This window comes from Mytilus californianus, unplaced genomic scaffold (assembly GCF_021869535.1).
Source record: "Mytilus californianus isolate M0D057914Y unplaced genomic scaffold, xbMytCali1.0.p SCAF_8, whole genome shotgun sequence".
Lineage (NCBI taxonomy): Eukaryota > Metazoa > Mollusca > Bivalvia > Mytilida > Mytilidae > Mytilus > Mytilus californianus.
Window position 1 is genome coordinate 86582984 of NW_026262734.1, and position 25485 is coordinate 86608468.

Genomic DNA, 25485 nt, shown 5'->3' on the forward strand with positions numbered 1-25485 from the left:
ATCAACGATGTTATATACGCTAACAAAACTCTCCACTTGTATCATGCAAAAACATCAATAGTCAGACAACAATGCCCCCTTTAGATATTAATTGCTTTTCAATAATTGATCCTATGCAATAGTTATAAGCTTATACCATTAACATGGGGGATTTAGATCAAATTTCTACGATATTGATCCTCAAGTTGATCTCTAGAAATACCGACTAAACAGATTCATGGGTTTCTTTGTCTTCTTCTACAGAGAAATGCCAATCAAAGTTCCGTAATAATGGATTGCCGAGTTGTTTCTACCGCTTGTCTGTTGATATGACACAGTAACTGGGTTGATTTCCTATCTAAATATTGTTTCGTTAACGGTATTGATGTCTAGTGTATTTCTTCCTTTACAATCAGTATGAAAGTGTTGTAGCCACTTTTGTCATGTAAATTATAATTAAAACTGCTGGAAAGAAAACCAGGATTAAACTCTTGGTTATGGAAACAAAAACTGAAAACAAAATAATTTCTAATGACAGGTTTTGATGTTTCAAATAACATCAAGATCAGCTTTTCTGCAAAATTTTCAATAATTTCCATTTCAAACTAAAACATTTTCCTTTTGTAAAATTTAAAGGTTTGGAATCTACATTATCCCTCTTCACTAAACATCACAATTACAAAATAGTTAAAATCCTATTGACTTCTTATGCAAAGAAGTCAGAACATAGTACAAAAAAGATAGGACATAGAACTAAAAAAGTCAGAACATTAGTACAAAAAAGTCAGGACATAGTACGAAAAAGTCAGGACATAGTACGAAAAAGTCAGGACATAGTACAAAACAGTCAGGACATAGTACAAAACAGTCAGGACATAAACAAACTGAGTGGCACTTATCAATTTATAGCAATGTATGATGAGCCATTAAACCATACCACTTATAAGACCAATCAACTGACTGTAAATTCTGTAATTAAGTTTGCAACTATTAATTATTTGGATTGCTGAACAATTGACAAACATTCCTGATCAATTATTGAGATTTCAGGAAACACTGCAAACAACTGCATAATGCCATTAAAATTTAACATGCAAGTTTTTATTTTTGCAAAACCTATCCTGCCACAATTTAAGCAATAATAAAAACATAGCAAAATTCTTAATTTACAGTATATAAGTAATAGCACTAATTAATTGCCAGCTGAAAGGGATTCCATAAGGCATTTTCTAGAGTGAAGGCGAATTCAACCCCACTAAATGTAAGGTCAGAAATATGTCTGACAGTGATTAGCATGATCTTTAAGTTATTTCAACTATTGAGAACTTGGGAGTTGAAGTCAGGTTTGATCATTCACCTCAGTCAAATTAATTTTTCAACATGCCTATCAACTTTAAGGAGGATGGAAGAATTCTTCTTTTTTTCTGAATATACATTGTCAGGTTGCTGTCTCATTGATGTTCTTCCAACATCTTTTTTTAACTTACTGTAAATTGCTTTATTTTCACAGAGTTAACATTTTGCTATTTCCTTTCCCAAACTACTTCACAAGCTCCTATTTTAGGATATTTCTTGTCCCAATGTTGATCAAATTCACACAAGGTCATAATTTTGTGATTTTATCTTAATCACAAAATAAGGGAAAAAATAAACAACTCACAAAATTACAAACTTCATTTAAGTATTCGCTCAGATATCAGGGGTATTTCAGACTAGGTACTGGCTGCTTCAAACTTAAGTATAGCAGCAATTGACACTCAACTTTGCTGTTTCACATTTTAATTGTGAAATGATTGGTGAAAAGACATTTGAATCCCCCTGGTTGACAGAATAAGCAAAATAACACAGGTAACAAGGGTTTATTTTCTGAATAATAAAAACATTGTAAACATTTCTAAATTAAACATTTCTAAATTTACAGTACCTCATGACATACCTATATAATGCAAATGTGTAAAATAAATTTGATGAGAAAAAAACGAACATAATTTTAGACTTGTTAAAGAGAAGATCAATAATCAAAATTACCGATCTTTATCCTTAAAACTTGTTGTTACGTAAATAAAAATACAATAACACATGCATTATACATTCTGTTCACCATACCATGAGACCGACATGTCTTTATGTGTAACTTAAAGATCACAAGCTAATATAGGATCAATACAATGCTCGTTTGCCGTCTTTTATAACCTGGAGTAGGGCTGATTTCATAACAGATTGTGTAATGAAGGACACGATTTCTCATTATGTTTCCCGCTGAACTTAATTACACAAAGATGTATTTTACAAATTGTTAGGATTTGTTGATTAATCAATCAAAGCTAAAATACTGGAAATCATTCACTACTGTAAAGTGTCTGCCGCTACTAATGTTTATATCAATTATAAATTGTAATGCAGTTTACTGTTAACTAATGGCTTAATATGCATATCAAATGCAACATGCTTCTCAGGGAGCTACCAATTAATAATTGTTGATGGTCACAAACTCACTGCCTTTCCGATCATTAAATTTATTTTTTCTTTTATTCCTCCATATCATTTTTTTTTAAATCATATTCATGAGAGGGGTAGGACGCGGCTTCATCCCAAAATTGGCAAAAAAATAAATGCTGAATCCTGAATTCCAGAAAAAATAAAGTAGGCCTAATCCGGATGTTAGGAAATCCTTCTGCCCCTAATTCAATGATACTAAAGGACAAATTTGTACCACCTATTAGTTTTTTATCAATGGCACTAATAAAAAAATAACCACTACAATCTCACAATAATCTCTTCAAAACCAAGAACCTTAAATTTTAACAATTGAAATTTATCCTTTTAGAAGCAAAATGTCATTTGAGATATTGTCATAATATTTACATGTCAACATTAAATTATTTGACTTATAATAAATAAAATTTTTTGGTAAAATTAAGATATAAGAAAAGGCCAGCTTACCCAAAAGAAATTTGACTTCACATTAATATATTTAAAAAAAACCTTCATAACCATTTCAGTAAAAGGCACTTAATTACTTGATGGGGATAATTTCAAATTTAAGCAACATCTAATATTTAAAGGCCCAAAGCAAATGTTTGAGAGGAAATATTACTAATATCCATTAGACTCAATATTGTATTTTAAACATCTGAAGAATGATATTTGATAGTTTTATAACACTTTATGATGTTTGAATCGAAGGGGCCAAAAAAAGAGGTCTTTTTGCCAATTTTTTTTTCCCTTCAAAATTGGCTTGATAAATAATTTCTCAAATAACAAAGGCTATGAACATTTGCTAAACTCGCAGTAAAGCTTTTATGCTTGTTCCTACAACGCACTAATAAAACCTTGTATCACTGTATTTGTAGGACTCAACAATTAAATTCCCACATGTGATTCTTGATCATGTGACTAAAGTCATGTGATTTCAAACCATGCATGTGATTCAAGCTTGCATTAAATACAAATAACACTTACTGTTACAACTAATAACATCCTTTTACATTTTTTCAAAGAAAATACTCCCAACATTTACAACATGCATAAATAAATAGACTGACTTTGAAAATATGCATGACCTGAAAACATGTACATTTTTTGCACAAAAAAGTATGTAATACTAATAGTAGCACTCGAGGTGTTGAAGGTTTACAGTAATTAAATATAAACAAAATCATTGCCTTGAACCTCTTGTAACATATGGTAGTCATTCAAATTATATCAACAGATTAATGGTTTGTTTTGCAATTTTTTCCTCAATTAAAGAATTTCACCATTTCTGAAGGAGAAAATGACATGTGTTTTAACTTCTTCCTCATCATAACCTTGGTGACATGACGACTTTGATATTCCTTATTTGTACATTTTTAAAATTTCAAGAAAACATGCAAATTTTTGAGGGGGTCTCATTGGGGGGTTCTGATCCCGGATCCCGCTTACTGTTTTGTCAGATTCCCGCATCCCGCTTACACTATGTACGTAAGCAATTCTCATTTTTTTGTAATTTCCCGTGTCCCGCTATACTTCATTTCCCGTTTTCACGGCACAATAATTTGACTTTCACGTGTCACGCTTGCAAAAAATCGGCAATCCCGCGTCACGCTTAGACCCCAATGAGCCACTTTTGAGAGAGAGAAAATATGACAATTATCTTCAAGTATCATTCATGAAATTTAAGATATAGGAATACAAATATCATTTGAAAACCCAGGACCCTTTGAAAGCCCTCTGTTGATAGAATAAAGATACATGTAGCAATCAATGAAGGTCAAAGTTCAGGAGTCTTAATTGCATAGTAGAATAGCATGCTGTCTTAGATTGAAGTATAAATCACACATATCCAGTTTTTCATAATCATGAAATATAATACAATCCAAATTCTAATTTGATCAAAAGAAATTTGACAAATATCAGATGACACTCATATCTTAATAATTTGTTCTGGTTAAAAATTCATAGGACCGCCTCCTTACATAAATATCAACAAATTTAAACTTTCAAACTGGAGAATCATAATTATTGTGAATCCAATTAATATCAATATCTAAGTAATTCCCTTTTACATTACTTAATTACTTGAAAAAATAAAAGAAGAATATGTCCGAGGACACGAATGCCCCCGCTCAAGCTTCAAACAAACGAAAATGGGACGGACGGACGGTCAAGGGTAACACTTAATGCCCCCGTCACCTACATCGGGGACATAAAAATACAACACTTGCACATGAGGCCTCTTGGTTGCTCAGTGGACTAATTGTAAGTCAACAATTTATATCTAACCAATTAAATGCACATCACTTTTTAATAATAATTACAAATATCAGTAAAGCAATTTCAAATAGCAATAGCTTAAAACCCAGAATAAACCGATGAACAAAACATTATAAATCTGGTTAGTAATTAAATTACAAATCTGTCTGAATAATACATTGTGCTTGGCCTATCTTATTTAGACAGATGTACACATTATGAGCAAGTAATAAGATTATTTTTTACAAACTCTGACTAAGCCTTACAGGTGTATGTTATCAGGTATGGTTATCAGATTAAAGTGTGTGGACAGTCTGATAAATAGAAAATCAATTTCACTAAATCTTAAAATCATCAGAATTTATAGAACATCATAGTTGTTGTAATTTAAAGAAACAAACCTACGAATAACCTGAATAATGTCGGTCCTTAAATTCAACCGATATTGAAAGGCTAAAGTTTGCTAGACTGTCCTGAATTATTTGAGTTATTAAAGATAAATACTACTGATTTAGTACTAATAGTTACACCTGTTGGCAAAACTTAGATAAGAACAAGTACCAGTTCTTGTAACAACATATAAATCAAAAGACAACTGACCACAGTAAGAACTAACTGGACATCAAAATTACCAATGAAAGTACTCAGCTGGCCAAGACAATTAGTACCACGGGATTGCAACTGACCAAGAACTGCCAACATCAATTGACCATGATCAGCACTGAACGAAATAATCTTAAACCATGACAAAAACTGCAGAGTTCTAATTGACCATGAAAAGCTGTGTTGGACATCAGATGACCAAATTAAGAACTACTGGACAAAAATATTGACCCTGACCATAAAGTCTGCTATACTTTAACCCTGACCATAAAGTCTAGAGCTGCTAACTACTAACTAACAAAAACAAACACAGTGCCTCACAATTACTAACCCAATCAATCTTCACACTTGGCCAGTGACTAACCCAGGATTGTAAAATTATCAATTGGGTCTGTACGAATTTCTACTGCAAGCCAATATATTGATTGATTCAGGTGTTTAGTTAACACCACATCACACAAAAAGGCTTCATCTGATGATTAAAAAATATAAGCGTCACATTTGTAACTGCAAAAGTTTATTGTGAAGACTTTGATATAATATTAATAACATGTAATGTTAGACATCAAACACCTTAAACTTTCAAATCTTAATAAGTGTCTACAAGGCAGATTTGTTTAATGATCCTATCATAACATCTTCACCAGGTAACATAAAGTTTGATATATTTAGATACAGGTGTATTACATGTCCACCTGTCCGTTGCATCACACGTCAGGTGACAAATGAATAATCACAAAATGTCTTTATTTGTGGTTATCCTGCACTCTCTACATTATTAATATAATATTTGGTTTGTACCTAGTCATTATAATATGCATTCTGTTTGCACCTTTAATAGCAGGTGAGTATAAATCATCACAAGATTATATGATCAATAACCACAATCCACAGCAGACAAATATAGGATTTATAGTGCAACAACCTCCCTTGCAATACAAGAGTAATAATAGTTTATTGCATAAGTCTCTCATAGGACAAGTACAACCAAGCAAATCCGATTCCAGTGCAGAAGGTGACTTACTTTCAAGGAGATTAAATTTCATGATTTTATTAGGGCCAAACCTGTTTGCAAGATTCTGATTTCATATTTTTCTTGCTCCTCAAATACTGATGTTTATGAGAAATGAAATGTATGTGATGGAATATTTTTGCTATTTTACTGTTTACAAGAAATCAGCCAAATTTCCAACCCCTTACAAAAAAAAAATCCGACTTATTTCTGGTAATTTTTACCATGACCTTAATAATGTTATCATATAAATCAGATCGATTAATTGTTGGTTACTTAACATCTAATGGCAAATGTTTGAAAGGATGATATAAATTAGAGGTCATTCACTTATAAGGACCCACTGCATTAAATTTGGTGAAGATATATCTTATCTATATATATTATTTTGTGTTATGGGGATTATCACAGATCACTGATATCATATATATATATATATAATCTATCTTTAAAAGCTAGAAGAAGCTCATCAGAGTGTATCTTTATCTAATTATCACTGATGTAGTGATTCAACTTTTATTTTAAATTTTGGTCAAATTACTTTTGTTCATATAATCTTTGAAGGACAATCTCATATGTATATTCAAAACAATACAAACTAGACATCATTGAGATGGGAGCCATCTCTGTGGGCCCCCCTGTGGGTTGTCAACTGAAACCAAGGTTTTTGACCTTGAACTTTGACCTAGGTAGTTGTACAAACATTATGACACACCCTCTGGTGTTTGTTAATAAGCTGGGCCCAAATAAATAAACACCAGAAAGAAATACAAACCTCAACTTTTATTTCACTGGAGGTTTACCAAGAAATGATCAATCAATCAAGCAATCATCTTTTATTTCATTCTCAGTTGTAAATGTATGACAAATACAATATATATTCTAACCATATAATAAATCAATCACCTGTCTAGTTTACCTTATTTATGATGGTCAATATGCTTTTTATTTCTGTCTGACCCCACATACTGTACATACAAGAATGTCAGTGGCACACCTTTATTTCCTGGCTGCAATTAAAACTTTACCTTCTGCTACCAGATAGAAAAGCAAAAAACTGGAATGCATATTTAGAACAAAGACACTGACTGTTCTATTTCTAAAATTAACTTTTTCTTCATTCTCGATTTTTTGTACAAAATACAAGTTTGCGTGATTATTTTGTCTGCAATCTTAAAACTCAGCAGATCGGGTTAAATATTTTAATAACAGCAATTATTTCTTGTAACATAACATTTAGCTGAAGTCATACATTAGCATTACAGCTTGTTAACTAAATCTAATTTGCTACCACAGATTTCTGTATCTTTTAGGTTTATAAATGATATAATTTCCATGCAAGACAACAAACATGGTTTTGGGATGTTGAATGCAACAGCCATTGCTCCTAGCACGAAAAGACCCCCGTCCGTAAAAATTCTTTATATTTCCTGTGGCAGTGAAAAAATCCCTTTTTAGAAGCCAATCCAATTCCGTTACCATTTCTTGTTCATTTTTATTTTTCACGAATTACAATGTCAATTTCATAGCCTCATCAGTGGCATAAACAGTGACTATGCCACTGCAAAATAAATTATATAAGCACAACCTGAACAATTACCGTCAAATTCTTATTGAAAAAAAAATTGCTTAAATTATTTTTAAGCACATGCTTACAATGCTACACTGCAGCAATGCCACTACTCAATATAGCTCTTTTTTTGCTGCAGTGGCCCTAAATTCCAACAATCAATCATTAATCAAAATATGATGAAAACTATTCAATAATCGACAAAACATCTCTTTCATACCTGTAAAATCCAGCAGTCTATTACACCTGAATAATTTACATTCTTATTACCTTACGGCTTTTATGATAAATGAGTGTAGATTTTTTACACAGGTGTCAAGAGGTTTAGGTATTTTATGGAATCTAATATCAACAAGATGGTTTTTACTGATAAATGAGTGTTAAATTTTGTTATCAAAACATAATGTAATGGGACCCCCTGTTATAAAAGACCAAAAAACAATTTTATTTGCAACAATGATAATTTTTTTCTCTGATTTGACACATGTATACATCACAGCACTGTCACTGTAAATTAGTTGTCATAATATCTCACAGTCAATTCTGCCCAAGGGGTCGCTCTTTTTCAGAAAGATATGAAAAAAATATTTGCTTCAGGTTTTTAGACAGATTTTTTAAAAATTTATGCAAAAAAAAATTTATCATTCCTTTCAGACAGAAACAATCAACGAAAGTCTGTTTAACCATTTTACTTAGATAACTTATTACCCATATTCACATATATCATATCTGGGTTATTTATATCTTTCACTGATAAATAATGGACGGTCATAGTGTTAAATTAACTTTTGACAATTTTTATTCAAACTGTTGTGAAATTTGATGTAAAATTTTTGCCTTAAAAAAATGTCATCAAATTGCTGACATAATGCTTTAAGTTACTATAAAGCAATCCAAGCAAATAATTAACAAATTTCACCTATGAACTCAGCTAATGGGGACTTTCTTCTTACAACTGTTATTTATGAATCATCCTTTAAGCTGTATAAATACAAAATGTATCTAATCCAATAAAGAGCTTCATTATAGTACCTGCCTGAGATACTTGCTATTATTTTATGTATTATACAATTACATGTATCATCGTTATTTAAAATTTTGGGTTTGGTTTAAACAAAAACAGTCTTTAGTGTGAAAAATTCATTGGCACTTTGCACAAGTTCAACTTTAAGCCTGTTTATATGAGAAACATTTAATTCTCCATCTCTTTTCTCACAAGTTACAATATTTCTCAACTTATTATAGCTAAATTGTTAATCTTACTAATATGCTTGCTTAAATCCAATATTTAACTGGCAAAAGGTTGCATGTTAAATATTGAACTTTCTTAAGTTTAGAAAAATGGGAAATATGGCTCTTGTTATTCAATGTTTAGATTTATGTGTTAAGTGTTTCATCGTCTGTTGAGCATCTGTTAATCTTTTTTTCTTTTGACCATTATCATGGGGTTGTTTTTCTTAGGTCTTCAGTTTTTGATTGCCCCTAAAAACTGACATCACCCCCTCCCCCTTTTTTGGCAACAGAAAAATAATCCATATGAACAAAACACCTGTGTACTTCAAACAAACCCTCCATTAGCTTTAGTATTGACAGGTTACACTGTATATTATGACCGATTGATCTGTGGATGATAAAATAGATCGTCTCCAATCCAAATCATCCTGCTATCATTAAATTTTATGTAATTTATAATAGATCTATCTGTATTCCAGACATGGACCCATTCAAGCAATAGGATGCTTGAAGAAAATTGTCTTTCTATTTGAACATCTAAATTGGAACAATCAGCGCCATATATACATCTCTTGACTCGGGGTTGTAATTAGTTTTCTCAAGCTTTACAATATGTTGTATCTATATTAATGTACTGTAATAAAATTTCAAAGCATTTAGTCTGCCTTATATTAAAAAAAAATCAAATATGTTACCTCACTTGAAACATGGGAGCCATTATTCAACGTTGATTTTTTTCTTCATTTCAGTGGAAATATCTTCAGTGTGTTGATAGAGTCTACCAGTGCAATCAAATTTTCACAGCAATCTGGTTCTGACTATTGATAGTTTACAAAACAAAGAGATAACACAGACTTACCTTTTTGACTTTTTTCTTAATGGAAGACTTGTGTTTATCTTTATGAACATTTGTTTCTGTTTTTTCATTCTGTTTTGTGGAAGCCTTTATACAGTTCTGTAAAGACAAAAAATACAAATTTATTAATGTGTGTTGGGAGGCAGTGTTGTAAATTGTTAGGTTGGTGCATTAATCATCTATGTGCTACATTGTATTTTACTTTATCAAGAAAATACTTGTTATAAAAATAATAAGATGTTGTATGATTCCCAATGAGACAACAATCTACCCCAGAGACAAAATGACCAGGTTAAATCAAGGAACTATAAATCACTGTATGGCCATCAACAATGAGCAAAACCCATACCGTATAGTATCCTATTAAAGGGCTCGACATCAGATGTGAACATTAACATTTTACTCCACTTAATCCCTTTTTTTCATATTTTCGAAAACATTTAGAAAACTACATGTATACAATATTTAAGTTACTCTTTATCATCAGATTTACAAAACTAATTCAATTATTTTACTGACAATAACAGTTTTGGAAACCTTTAGAAGAAGAATCGCTAAAAGTTTCCATCACTCTGATCTGATGATGTGAGCTGAAGCAATATGTTTGACACATCTAAAAGTTCAGTTACACATCACAGACATTCATACCCTTTCATGTACATCTTACAACAAAAGTGCCCTCAGTGTATTATTACTTCCTAATAGTCCAGTTTAGTGACCATATGTATTCTTTCATTCATAAACTGATATATCTAGTAACAAACTTTTGACACAAAGATATGTGTCCCTTGTGTGTAATTTGTATTTTTATGCAAATGTTAATGGCTGTATGCAGACTGTCTCCTCTGTGTAGACTTGGAGAAATGAAAGGATTGACATCCAACATACATTACAACTAAGAGAAACTAATGACAAAAAGAAGTGTCAGGGCTGTATTATAGCTGACTATACAGTATGAGTTTTTCTCATTGTTGAAGGCCGTACAGTTGCCTACAATTGCTTACATCCACTTCATTTGAACTTTGGTAGATAGTTGTCTCATTGGTAATCAAACCACATCTCCTTATTTTTATATTATTAGAACTTCAAATGTGCTAGAAATCGTATATAGGTATAAAAACAAATTTATATCTTAGCATAATAATTTAACTTTAAAATGTCAACTATGCAATAACAAAAAAGTCAATAGACTATTGACTAAGGGGGTGGAGCCAAATATTCAATGGACCATGAAATTGGGGTCAAATAATATCTAGGGAAATGAAATGTGCCAATGTTTATACAACTGGATACAAAATATTATTGACAAAATGGTTTCTCTTATTTCCACATAAACTATAAACTAGTTTGCAAAAGTTTCAAGGTCAATGGACCATTTAAAATAATAAAAACATGGCCCATGGCGAAAATTTCCAAATTTAAAGTTCCCAGCCTATGCTTTAAAACAACAACCACAACCACAACCAATTATTAGGGGCCTCGGTGGTGGTGGTGGTCAAATTGTCTAAGTAATAAAACTACTGTATTACTAGCATGTCTAACTGAGGTGTGATTTCGAATCTGGCACTTGGTAGATGCATTAGACTCCAATCTTAATTGACTTATGATTGTCAGTTTTTCTATGGAAGGTCAGTTGTTCTCTCTAGGTACTCTGACTTCCTCCACCAATCAAAACTGACCGCCATGAAATAGCAAATAGCACACACGTGCTGAAAGTGGCATTAAACACCAATCAACCAAGCATTAAAAAAAAAATTAAAAAGGAATATACCAGTAGGCAATCAAAAACAATCAGTAGAAAATGACAGACAACATAACACATAGCCAAAAGAAACGAAAAAAAAAGGACAAACATTATAGTTCATAAAACACTACACTGAGATTGTTTATCAATCACAAATGCCAAAAAATAATGAGCAACTCTAATCTAAATTTTCTATTATCAAAGAAAGCTTATTAATTCTATAGAGTTAAACATTCCTTTAATCTACATGTAGGAGGTGATCTATATACAAACACTTAGACACCACTTGAAAATAAATTTTCACAATATGAAATCAATCTTTTCGTCAATTATAATAATGTTCCAGCTTGCTTTACCGATTTTATCTCCTTTGAATACACATCATGTTTGAAACAACAGACAATCATTCATCTAAAAACAAAATAATTTATTTTCTCTCAGCCGATGTCTGACATTTTAAATCCAATTTCCCAATATACTCTGGCTTAAATTCGTTGTTAGCACAAATCATCAAAAAAACCTTGTATATACAGTGGGAACACTATCCGTCATTTTAAATTCAATAAAGTTGAAAGCTTTGTGTGTGGAAAGTGATCTTAATCTTCGCTTGTAAAAATATTTCAATACAAAGGGTATCGGTGACACTTTATTAAACATAATATACTACACTATAATGTATAAAACATAGGTGTGTTTTATGTCCTGTGGTTTAAGTTGAGGCTCCATCTCTGAAAGTGAAATAGACAGAAGGCGAGACTCCTTCTCTAAAATTGAGATTAGACAGAAGGCAGACAAGAAAATAAACAATAATTCATCTGCCTCCTATTTTAGAAATATCAAAGCTTAAAATTCAAGACTCATAAAAAAGAAAAGGAAAGAAAATTGTACAACATTATTCCATTAGATTCTGGAAATTAACATCCCCCTTAAGTTATGTTGTATTTCATAATCTTGTCTGAGTTTTTATAAAACTTGTGGGGTGTAAATTTTTCAATGAGACTAAAGAACCTAAAAACAAAAACAAAAATCTAGAACACCTGAGCAGAACAAATTTTTTCTCAACATAGTCATAAGTGTTTATATCATGGTCGGTTATTATAGCTCTAAATCATCGCAAAATGTTTTGAGCTATCACAATCTGATTAAAAATATAGATCATATTCGTCCAATGCTATTATACCCTTACAAAGATCTGACAACATTCTGTTCTACTTTCTGTTTCAAAAACCTTTTGGGATCCTTTTTTTTTTTAGTTCATGGACTGATTTATATGGTGTGCATAGGATAAGTTTACGGGTTTATCGTAACACTAACAGTCTTGTAATTATCATAACTAGATATGGATATCTGTTGCGCAATGCAAATTCAATTTACGGATGAAATTGCAATTATTACACCACTGAAAGCGATATCCTGTGGAACCTAACAAAGTGACATGATTTATGGTAACAAGCAACTATTCAACTATCTAATAGGCCAAATATGATTGAAACTTTTTTCTTTCAAATGAAGTTGATGCAACATGCACTTGAAAATTTCTTTTTTATATATTTATCTTTTAAAAAATTGATGAAAAAATAAAAATTACACTGTAATTCTTTTATAGTAGTAACCCTATAAATCTTCTATTGTTTGTACAAGATTCTTAACTAAGACAAAATATCTCATCTGCTTCAACTCCTTAAATGGTTTTATCTGAATAATATTCCATTAAGTCTTTGAGAAAAAAGTCTTAGTGCATGTGTCATGAAAACGTTGATCAATGAACCATGAAATTGAGGTTAAGGTCAGCATAATCCATCAAGACATTACACCCTAATTTGATTACACAAAAAATTGACTTAACTTAACTAAAAGTAACATGGAAACTCAGGCCTTATCATGCATTCTTAACTTTGATAATGGAACAAGAAAAATGATGCAAGGGTCGAGTGTCAGAAACACATTAACCTTACAATTATTTTACAAAGAGCATATTGTAATTGAAAAACTCATTAAAGCACAAAAGCTTAACTTTAAATGAAACCACTGAACCATGAAAATGAGGTGTAAGGTCAGGTGCACGTTGTGAGTAATTGAACTACATGTAAAGTACAAAAGATTTAAGTTGATCATTGAACCATAAAAATGAGGTCAAGGTTACTGGTGACTGAGGTTGGAATGGACTTGTACACTGGTTGTACACAAATGTAGTTGACATAAATGAGTATGCAAACTTAAAACTAACTTTAAAAGTCATTGAACCATGAAAATTAGGTCAAGCCAACTGACTGGTTAATGCCAGATGGAACACTTTAGATTATTATCTATCTACATGTAACAGTATATACAAAATGTAAACATATCTAGCTTATCTACCTTCTGATATATTAAGGTTTATACAATTAATTAATGAGGTTGCCAATTTACTGCTGTAACACTGCAGATGGATTAGCATATGTAAATGTTTTAGAGCCAAGATTGTTGAAAAACTTTAACTTAAAAGTAGATTTGAAAACAACAGTTTTATAAAGCTATTTAGCCTCATATAAAATGAATACTCATCCAGTGTATTGATTTCAAGCCTTGTTAAAATGATTAAAGAATATCAGATCCTTCACATCTTTTCAGAAATCAGTTTTCACAAGCATTGAATTCATGTATGAAATTAAATACTTTTATAATATAATCCGCCTATTAATCTTGTAAATCCTTTTAAAAAAATGTTTAAACAATATGACTATCAGTGATGTTTGGTTGTGCCAAAAAATACAAAAAACAAACTAACTGTTTTTTATCATTAGTTTATATTTAATTGATATATTGTTTACAAACGATTTTTTCCAGAATGTACACAAATTATCAACACCTACACAAGACTTCTATTTTATTTACCCTAAGCTTGTTTACATTTTATAGTCTTTTATCAATTACATGATAACCTCTGTTTACCTGTCATGTGTGAGAATTATTTAAAGGGGTTGTAGCGCTATTCAAGTTGAAACACCTGAGTTCTTTATATTTTACGAGCGTTTTATTGATTTAAAAATCTGTTAAAATTATGTAAACACCATTTGAATTATGAGCAGGAAAATCAAAACGATATAAAAAGTGGAGAACAATAATTAAAAGCAAAATTAAATGAGACAAAAATAATTCTGTTTAATAGAAGAATAATATGATGACAAATTTGTAATTAATTCAAATCTTTAATTGTGTTTTTAGTATTTTTTATGTTAAATTAAGCCTTGAATGCACAATTGTTGTCAAAATTCTTATGTGATGAGAAATGACATTTAAATGGATTTTCATGTTCAAACCATAAATACGAACCCATTTTTAATCTTAAATAAAACTTGTGCAGGTTTTGTAAGCACGATTATTCCATCAGCCTGAACATCATGTCAAACAGAGAAATTAAGTAATATTCTGACATTTACAAACATATATATATTAATGTTACACACCTACACCTGTACAGCATGAATTTTCATATCTTACTTATATAATTTCACCATCTGATTTAAGATTTTTTTAGTACTTTTAATTTCCTAACATTTCAGAGGAGGTGAACTTAACTGACGATGACAGGGGCTTTTTTGTATAACACCTAAGAGGAGGAGTAACTTGGCAAAAATTTCTGTAGCTAGATTGAGTATTTTTGGAACCTTGTCAGTGGAGGTCATTATATGTTAAGGCCGTTGTCACTATCAAAGTTTTCTTGGTCAAAGTTTTTGATGGATTTTTTTAATAGGGACATACATTTGTACATACCAAAGGAAACTTTCATCAAAATTTTTGATGCACTTTGATATAAAAGAATCTCATCCTATAGCTTTTATTGAAACTTCTTGGATGGGAATTATTCAATCGCAGTGCATATAAAAAGAAGATGTGGTAAGATTGCAAATGAGACAACTCTCCACAATAGACCAAATGACGGGGTTTATCCAATCACAGTGCAGTCTTTTCTTTGACCAAATGAGATTTTAATGAAAAACTCTGATAGTGACAACCGATGATTGGACCAAGCCAATGTTTCGGGTGATACTTGTAAAAAGTCTATGCATTAATCATATATGAAGCTCCGTAAGGGCCCTAAACATAAAACAATATTTATCAACACTTTGAGAGTTCTTTAATTATCAATTTGTTTAAGTTCTTGGGAATGTTCCTTAGACGTGCAAACCATGGAATATCAACAGATATATACAGTTTCTGCTACACCAAAATTGTAAACACTCAGCAAGCAGCCATATTTTAAACCTACCCGTTGAACTAAAAATTGTACTTGTAAGTGCTCTCATTGGTCAAGATTGATGTTATCATCAGAGTGGGTGTGACTAATCTATCTGTCATTAGATGGTGCAACGCTGTATTTACAAATTGTCTTAATCTGCCAATGGTGAAGAGAAAGGGGCTAGATCGTAACCCTTGGCTAGCAAAAGGAATGAAGCTTACTTATATACACAATATAATGTCTCAGGTAAAAATAAACTGATCTAATACATAAGAAAAGTCACTGAACCATGCAGATAAGGTTAAAGATTAAGTGTTGGGCAACCTTCACATCATTTGAGGTGTTGTTGATTCATCAGCGACTATAATTCATTTAAATATCATTAGTCATAGTATATACTTGTAACTAAACTATGAAAACATCAAACATAGAGGTGTTTATTATTCTTTCACATAAATTTATATTTGAATAATGAAATTATCTATTTAAGATGATTTTAAGAACAACAAAAATATGAATAAAATAAAGTTACTGTCATGGCTCTCTCACTTCCATCACATTTCCATGTTCAGTGATCCACAAAATTTAGGTCAAAACCCTCATTTGGTATGAATATATTTCATAAGTTCCCATCATGATAAACATGTGTTCCAAGTTTTAGGTTGATGTGATAGTATATTTGAGCAAATAGAAATAACTTTAAATAAAACTTTAACCTATCTAAAGCCAAAACTTTGACCAGATACAGAACATACAATTCCTCCCTGTGTTTAGATGGGGAATTCAGATTCAATATGGCCTAAATTGGCTACTATAGAGTGCAGATGCGGATCCAGGATTTTGAAAAACTAGACAAAATTTGAAGGTGAACCGGTAAATAGTCTGAATTAACTATAACTGAAGCTCCATTAGGGGACCCCGGTCACCCCCCTAAATCTGCCCCTGGAGTGGATGGTAATATAAGAACCAACAGACCATGATCACCAGCAATAAATTTACCCTAAAAATTGCATTAACAATCGAAAGGAAACATCCTGATCAATAAATGATTCAAAAGACTGCTAATATTGTTTGCTAAAAAGAGTACATTTACATCAGTCGAAATTATCTAAATGATTATTAAAATGAATATTTGGTTTTATATATGTTCTGTTTGTTTATTAATTCACACCCAAACTCTGCCTCATATCTTGACTTACATCTAGAAATTGACAATGAGGGTCGGTTGAAAACAAAACTTTACGACAAAAGAGATGATTTCAGCTTCCCAATTGTGAACTTTCCATTTCTATGTAGCAACATTCCAGCAGCGTCTGCATACGGAGTATATATCTCCCAATTTATACGATATTCCCTAGCTTTTGATACGATATTCCTGGGCTTGTATTTCCTATCATGATTTCCTTGATAGAGGATTGCTGCTCACAAGGAAGCTATTAAACCAAGAGTTCCAAATGGTTAAGTTGAAATCATCCCTTCGTAAATTTTACGGACGCCATCACGAGTTGGTTGATCGTTATGGAATAACCGTTTCACAGATGATATCGGATATGTTCCTTATGTCATAACTACAATACCCTTCCCTTTTCATGAATGTAACCTACTGAATTAAGACTATTTACCGGATTTGTAATAACATAAGCAACACGACGGTGCCACATGTGGAGCAGGATCTGCCTACCCTTCCGGAGCACCTGAGATCACCCCCAGTTTTTGGTGGGGTTCGTGTTGCTTAGTCTTTAGTTTTCTATGTTGTGTCATCTGTACTATTAATTGTCTGTTTGTCTTTTTATTTTTGGCCATGGCCTTGTCAGTTTGTTTTTCGATCTATGAGTTTGACTGTCCCTCTGGTATCTTTCGTCCCTCCTTTCTAAATATTAAATAAATTACATGTATTCCTGTTCACCATAAAACATATCAAATGCTCTAAAAAAACATGTTTACAAAAGAATGTTTTTCTTGATATAATTAAAATTCTAATGATTAAACAATAAAACAAATTAAATCTTTGAGATGACCCTTATTCACATCACAAACATTTTGTAATTACAAATCCTGCCTGAGATGTGTCACCAAGGTCCACTCCAGAGCACTGTTAGATAAGGGGGAGCTAACTCGTATGTGCTGGAACCAAGGGACAGGGGGTCAGTCTATCGCTAGACTTAATGTTCTGATAGGCATAGCTAAAACGCAAGGAAGGTTTTCATAATTTAATTAGCAATAACAATTTAGAGGAATGATGATAACAATCAATTATTAAACAATGCCAAATAATAATAATAATTAAAGTACAAAGTATCCAATCTAAATATCAAATCCAAAGTAAATCTATTTCTCCTTACAATGTAAAATGTAAAATAAATGCCAAAACTACTAAATCATAAAATGAACTTAATCTCAAAATCAAAATGTAAAAGTCTCAAAAATAAAAGATTCTCAAAAGTATTTTCCAAAGTTAAATTATGAGTCAGAGATAAATTTTGTCTCAACACTACACAGTCAACTGGTAGACTGGTAGACAGTCTTATAGGTCCAGTATCATGACGTGAGTAGTGAGAGGTTACGGTTCCGAAACACTGACTGCTTTTACAAAATTTCACAATGCTATTTATACTAAATCCAAAAATAAATAAATATGTCTCGACATGTTAATATTACTCTCATTAGCAAAAATAGTCTTTAATTAACAAAGCCTAATCCTATAATGTTTTGATAAAATCTTAAACTTTTAAAGTGACATATGCTAATTCCAATTAATATTTCAAATCAAAGTGCTTTGAGCAAACTGTGACATTTCGAGTATTAATGCCACAGCATAGGTAAAATTAATTAAACAAATTAATTAAAAATTTTACAAAATACAAACTTAAAATTTTCTTTCTAAAAGATAAAACATATTTTTTATCCAAAATAACACTAACACAAATATAAGCCAAATAACACACCATGACATATTCCCCCCTACTCTTATATGTTTGTCCCCAAACATGATATAAACATTTACATAGGAACACCTAAAAATATCTCAATACACTCTGTACAAACTATAACCTGGCGCCAGTAAGAAAAAGATATGTACAATAATTGTCAGCTAGCTAGCTTCTCCCAATGCAACCTGTATATTTTTGTGTTTACCAAAAATTAAATGAGACTCTTTAATTAAAAACAAAAGATGTAGTAATAAGAAATAGTATGCGTGCACTCACACTAATTCCTAGAACTACCTACCCCCAAAAAAAAAAATGTTTTAGAAAAACTGAAAAGATTTACATGTTTTTAAAATACAATTTTTCAAGTTTCAAACACTGTCCTGATGAGTCACAAATTGTTTAGAACAAATCACCATGTTCTACTTGGATTTATTTCCCTTTCAAACTCTCTAGTTAACTCTTTGAAGAAAGAGTCAATGCACCCATTCGGCACTTCATCAAAAGTCTGCCATTCTGGAGGCATATCTGGGTTCATCCAACTTAACAAAAATTCCATTTTTCCATTATTGGCGACTCTTGCCTCATGTAATTCATATCCTTGACCACAGATACTAAACTCTTGTTTCAATGTTCCCCGATGTTTTTTCTGTAAAAAGTTCAGTTTCTCCTGCAGCAATCTCTCCTCAAATTTTGTCGTGAAGTAATTGATAAAATTGTAAGCATGGTTTCGAACTGATGTTACTGCATGCCACTTTTGAATAATTCCAGATTGAATAAGATAATAAGCCTTTTTATTTATTAAACGCACTGCTAGTAATTTTTCAGATTGTGAATATTCCAAAGAAGGGTTGTTATTGGTTGAAAGCACATTTACAGATTCCTTTTGTGAATTGGCACTAGTTTCGTTGTTTTCATCATTTCCTTGTTTGTCGGATTTATTAAAGAATTTATGTTTACTTTGATTGAGAGGTCTTTTTCTCTTTTTCCCGCTCATAGTTCTGTCTGCATGGAATTGACGCACTATATTTGTTGGAATTTTGCATGGAAAATGCCACTCAGTTTGTCCTGCTTTGAATTTTATTTTGTAATATAGTGTACCATTACCTCGATTTGAAGCCATTAGACGGTCAATGTTTTCTTCCTTAAATGGGGTACAATTTCCGCGTTTACAATCCTGACACGATGGTTTGGTGTTGCCAACAGGTGGATTTTGTGGTTGGTTCTGATTGTTGTTGTCTTCAATTGTCTGGTTTCTGTTTGGTTGTAGTCTGTCGTTGTTGTCATCATTTCGCTGTCCTCTGTCGTTGTTGTCATCATTTCGCTGTCCTCTGTTGTTGTTGTCATCATTTCTTTGTCGTCTGTTCTGTTGTTTTCTGTTATTGTTGTCTCCATTTTGCTGTCCTCGATTTTGTTGTCTGTCATTGTTGTCTTGTTGACCTATTTCGTCTGGATCTAACTCGTCTTCATCATTTTCATGTTCTGGAGGTGGATTAGTTGGACGAGTGTTAGGATCATAGTATGGCTTCAACCTATGCGCAGTTACTAGTGACTTCACTTCTTTGTTGTTTGCACAATTACGGATTCTGTATGTGTGGTTTGATCTATTCACAAGTGTTATATAATATGGACCTACCCATTTGCGATGTAGTTTTGGAGCCTTTCCTACAGGAACTTTTGTACAATACAGCCAAACTCTTTGGGTAGGTCTAAACTCGGGTTCCTGTGCTGTCTTGTCGTATTGGCGTTTATTTCTCTCTTGGGCTATCTCTATATTCTCTGACGCAATCTTTCTGGTTCTTTCTAAATTTTGCAGAATTCTTCCTAAAAATATCCTATGATCTTGGGCTAAATGTTCCTTCGGTATTAATGAAGTGTCTATCGGTAGACACATTTCTCGTCCAAACAACAAGAAAAACGGTGAGAAATCAGTTGACTGAGTTGCAGGAGTGGCTCGGTATGCCATCATGATTCCTGGTAATAGATGAACCCAGTCGTCTTGCTGATCTTTAGCATAACTGCATATAGATTGGAGAATAACGGAGTTCATTCTTTCGACAGATCCATTGGTTTGCGGATGATAGGAGCTCGTCAAGTGCCTTGTAATCTGAAACATTTCAGATAATGCTTTAACAAGGTTCGAGGTAAAATTCCTGCCGCGATCTGATATGAGAACTCTAGGTGCTCCGTATCGTGAGATAATCTCCCTATACAGTATTCCTGCTACCTCACCAGCTTCTTGTGTTTTTAAAGGGAATATTTCACACCACTTTGAATAGCTATCCACAACTAAAAGTACATGCTTGTATTTATCTGGAGTTGTAGGTAGACCACTAAGTATGTCCATATGCCACCTACTAAATATGTCATCACTTATTTGTGGTTTAAGAGGTGGTCGTTTAGCACCATAATTCCTTTTTGATTGCTGACACACTTCACATGTTTTTACGTATTGTTTTATATCCTCATACATAGAAGGCCAAAAGTACTTATTGCGAAGTGATGAGTATGTTCTGTCGAAACCTTGATGACCACCGCCTAGAATACAGTCATGGTAAGACCTTAAAACGTCGTCACGTAAAATCCTAGGAACAGCGATCTGTTTCACTAAACGCTCATGTCTCGGCACTTGCTTACATCTCTTTGAATAAAAATGTTTTAGAATTCCATCCTCTAGTTCAAAATTGTATGATTCGGCCACTATTGTTCTCGCTAAAATTGCATCATCTGGTAATTCTCTATTAAACTTATATTTGTAAATTTCTGAAAAGTCATGACACTCTTTTTGATGTTTGGATAAATTCTTAAGTTCTGGTTCTTGTATTTCAGTTTGTTCTATGTTCGCGATTACATTTTCCTCACTTTCTCCTCTATAAAAAAACACAGTTTCTGTATACTCTTTTTCATTTATATTGTACAAATGTTCTGCCAAATCAGTTGAATCTCGCGCTGTTGAATTTGTGTACTGTTGTCTGGATAGACAATCGGCAGTATTTTTAGAGCCTTCACGGTGTATAATCTTGAAGTTGTATCCCTGAAGTAGCAAACTCCATCTTCCTAGACGACCTTGACAGTCTTTGATTTTCTGCAAGTACTTCACGGATACATTATCGGTATACACAGTGAATTCTTGATTTGCCAAATAGTGTTTGAAGTGCTGTATTCCATCAACTAGAGCTAATGCTTCCTTTTCTGTAATATGCCACCTAAGTTCAGAGCCACGCAAAGATCTTCCACCATATGCAATTGAGTGCTCAACTCCATTCTGAATCTGACTCAGCACATATCCCATTGAATATTCAGATGCATCTGTGGATAATATGAATGGTTTGTCAAATTCTGGAAACACTAGAATTGGTGCTGAAATAAGTGCATTTTTCAGAGTATCAAATGCCCTCTGACATTCCAATGTCCAGTTAAATTTTATATTTTTCTTTAATAAAGATGTTAATGGTGAAGCAATACACGCATAGTCCTTTACAAATTTCCTATAATAGTTTGCCATCCCTAGAAAACTTTTAACTTGTTTTGCATTTTTCGGAGTAATGAAATTGTTCACTTTTTCTGTATTTTGTGGATTAACTTTAATTCCACTTTTCGAAATAATATGTCCTAAATATTTAACTTCTTTCTTCGCGAATTTACATTTTGACGGATGTAATTTTAGATTAGCACTGCGTAAATTGGTAAACACTAAATTCAAATGTTGTAAATGTTCCTCAAAATTCTTGGAAAAAATTAAAACGTCATCAATGTAGACTAACGCGATCTTGAAATTTAGATTTTTTAGCACTTTGGTCATTAAACACTGGAATGTCATTGGTGAATTCATCATACCAAATGCTAGTCTGTTGAATTCGTAAACTCCCTTGTGTGTGATGAATGCACTTTTGTATTTTGTGGCAGGGTCTAGTGGTACCTGCCAGAATCCTGAACGAAGGTCGATGGTTGAATATAGCTCAGGCTTGGCATCAGCTAATGTATCCAAAATGTCAGACATGTGTGGAATTCCAAATGAAAGCGGCTCTGTTATCTTGTTTAACACACGAAAGTCAACACAAAAACGAAATTCACCATTTTGCTTCTTTACAAGAACTACAGGGCTGTGGAAAGGTGATGTAGACTCTTCGATGATACCATGTCTCTCCATTTCATCTAGTTGTCGCTCGATCTCAGCACGCATCAGTGGTGATTGACGATAAGGTGCTAAACTAACAACCTTATCACCTTTTGTATGAATGGTATGGTAGTGCATTTCAGTTTTACCCAGTTCAGATAAATCCTTGGCAAATATATCTCTGTTCTGGCTTAAAAATTTACTAAGTTTCTGTTTCTGATTTAAACTTAAGTCTGTATCATTTAAATTAATACCTAAGTCTGTTAATACATTTTCACAGTTATTATTTGAATATTTCTCACTTTCCAAAACACTGCATAAAAATCCTTCATCTTGTTCGATGAAAGCATGAATATTTCTAAAGTTAACTGGTTGTGCAACTGCAATTTGTAATTTAGAGTTCAAATAAATAGTTTGATTTGTAGGATTCAAAAGTCTGTAAATTCCAATGTTTTTATTATCAATATTTGTAACTGTTTTTCCACCAGCTATAGAAAAGCGAGACTGAACTTTATGGCACGGTTCTAAAATTACTGTAGTTCCTTTATAAAATTTTGGAATTTTTACTGGTACAATTGTTTCTGAATGAGGTTCTAAAATCACTGAATTCACAGTTTCTGCCAAAGCTATAACTGCACTATTGTCTTGAAAGGTTGCTATAGTAACATGACCAGCACTGTCATGATGTTCAATGTTCATTGCTGTATTCTTTTGAGTCGGTATCGTTAAAGTCATGTTTTCAAAATCTGTTTTTACTTTATTGTCTCTCAAAAAATCCAATCCTAAAATAGCTTTTGCATGTAGTGTTTCAAAAATTCTGAATTTCTGGTTAACTTTGTATTGTCCAAAAGAAAGTTGTAGCACTATTTCACCGATTATTGCATGCACTTCTCCACAGACACCTATTGCACTGTTGATCGTTGACTTCTGTATCGCTGTAGTGGTGTTTAGACGATATAATTGATGTTGACTGATACAGCTAAAAGATGCTCCGCTGTCAACTAAACATCTCACTTGAAGGTTCTCTAGTCCAATTTCGACAAAGTTCCTCTCCATGGTTGTTGTAAACTGGAAACTTGTGGTTCCTGGTATTACACTGGAAAGCTTGGCACATCTGTCTTTTTGGCAGCACCATCCTTTTGAAATTCTTTTTCTTCCCATGATATTTCTATTCCAATTACCAAACTGAAACTAAAAGGAATTTTTGTCAATATCTTGTTTATGTCAATACTCTATCTTAATGTACTCTTAATATTTAATTAATTACGCTATTAAAATCTCTCCTGAACTGAACGTTTACTTCTGTAATGTTTTGCACAAACAAATTTTATAAAATTACAGATTCACACCAAGAATCAACATACATCTATACTTTTCACTAAAAAATATTAAAGTGTAATATAATAAGCAAGATGTACTTATCTTTTAGTTGTGTGTTGTTGAATCTGCAACTTGTCTCTGCTGTTACTGGTTCTCTCTTCCTCTCATTGTCTCTCCTGCTGTTGTCTCAATTTTGAAAATTTAAGTTTTAGATAATTTTGAATGAATTTTGCCAACCTACATTCTAGCTATGCAGTTTCAGAATCTTATTTGTATCGTGCCCAGGGTCAAACTCCACCATATCTGTCACCAAGGTCCACTCCAGAGCACTGTTAGATAAGGGGGAGCTAACTCGTATGTGCTGGAACCAAGGGACAGGGGGTCAGTCTATCGCTAGACTTAATGTTCTGATAGGCATAGCTAAAACGCAAGGAAGGTTTTCATAATTTAATTAGCAATAACAATTTAAAGGAATGATGATAACAATCAATTATTAAACAATGCCAAATAATAATAATAATTAAAGTACAAAGTATCCAATCTAAATATCAAATCCAAAGTAAATCTATTTCTCCTTACAATGTAAAATGTAAAATAAATGCCAAAACTACTAAATCATAAAATGAACTTAATCTCAAAATCAAAATGTAAAAGTCTCAAAAATAAAAGATTCTCAAAAGTATTTTCCAAAGTTAAATTATGAGTCAGAGATAAATTTTGTCTCAACACTACACAGTCAACTGGTAGACTGGTAGACAGTCTTATAGGTCCAGTATCATGACGTGAGTAGTGAGAGGTTACGGTTCCGAAACACTGACTGCTTTTACAAAATTTCACAACGCTATTTATACTAAATCCAAAAATAAATAAATATGTCTCGACATGTTAATATTACTCTCATTAGCAAAAATAGTCTTTAATTAACAAAGCCTAATCCTATAATGTTTTGATAAAATCTTAAACTTTTAAAGTGACATATGCTAATTCCAATTAATATTTCAAATCAAAGTGCTTTGAGCAAACTGTGACATTTCGAGTATTAATGCCACAGCATAGGTAAAATTAATTAAACAAATCAATTAAAAATTTTACAAAATACAAACTTAAAATTTTCTTTCTAAAAGATAAAACATATTTTTTATCCAAAATAACACTAACACAAATATAAGCC

General features: G+C 32.2%; 1 protein-coding gene across 2 annotated transcripts in view; it reads right to left on the bottom strand.

The window, feature by feature from the left end:
- Positions 1 to 25485, bottom strand: part of LOC127710511 (autism susceptibility gene 2 protein-like) — a 148140-nt gene that overhangs the window by 94619 nt on the left and 28036 nt on the right. For both annotated transcript variants that reach the window (XM_052216435.1, XM_052216434.1), the window contains exon 2: positions 9991 to 10086. In XM_052216435.1, the coding sequence (XP_052072395.1) occupies positions 9991 to 10086 (96 nt within the window). The remainder of the gene's footprint in view (positions 1 to 9990; positions 10087 to 25485) is intronic.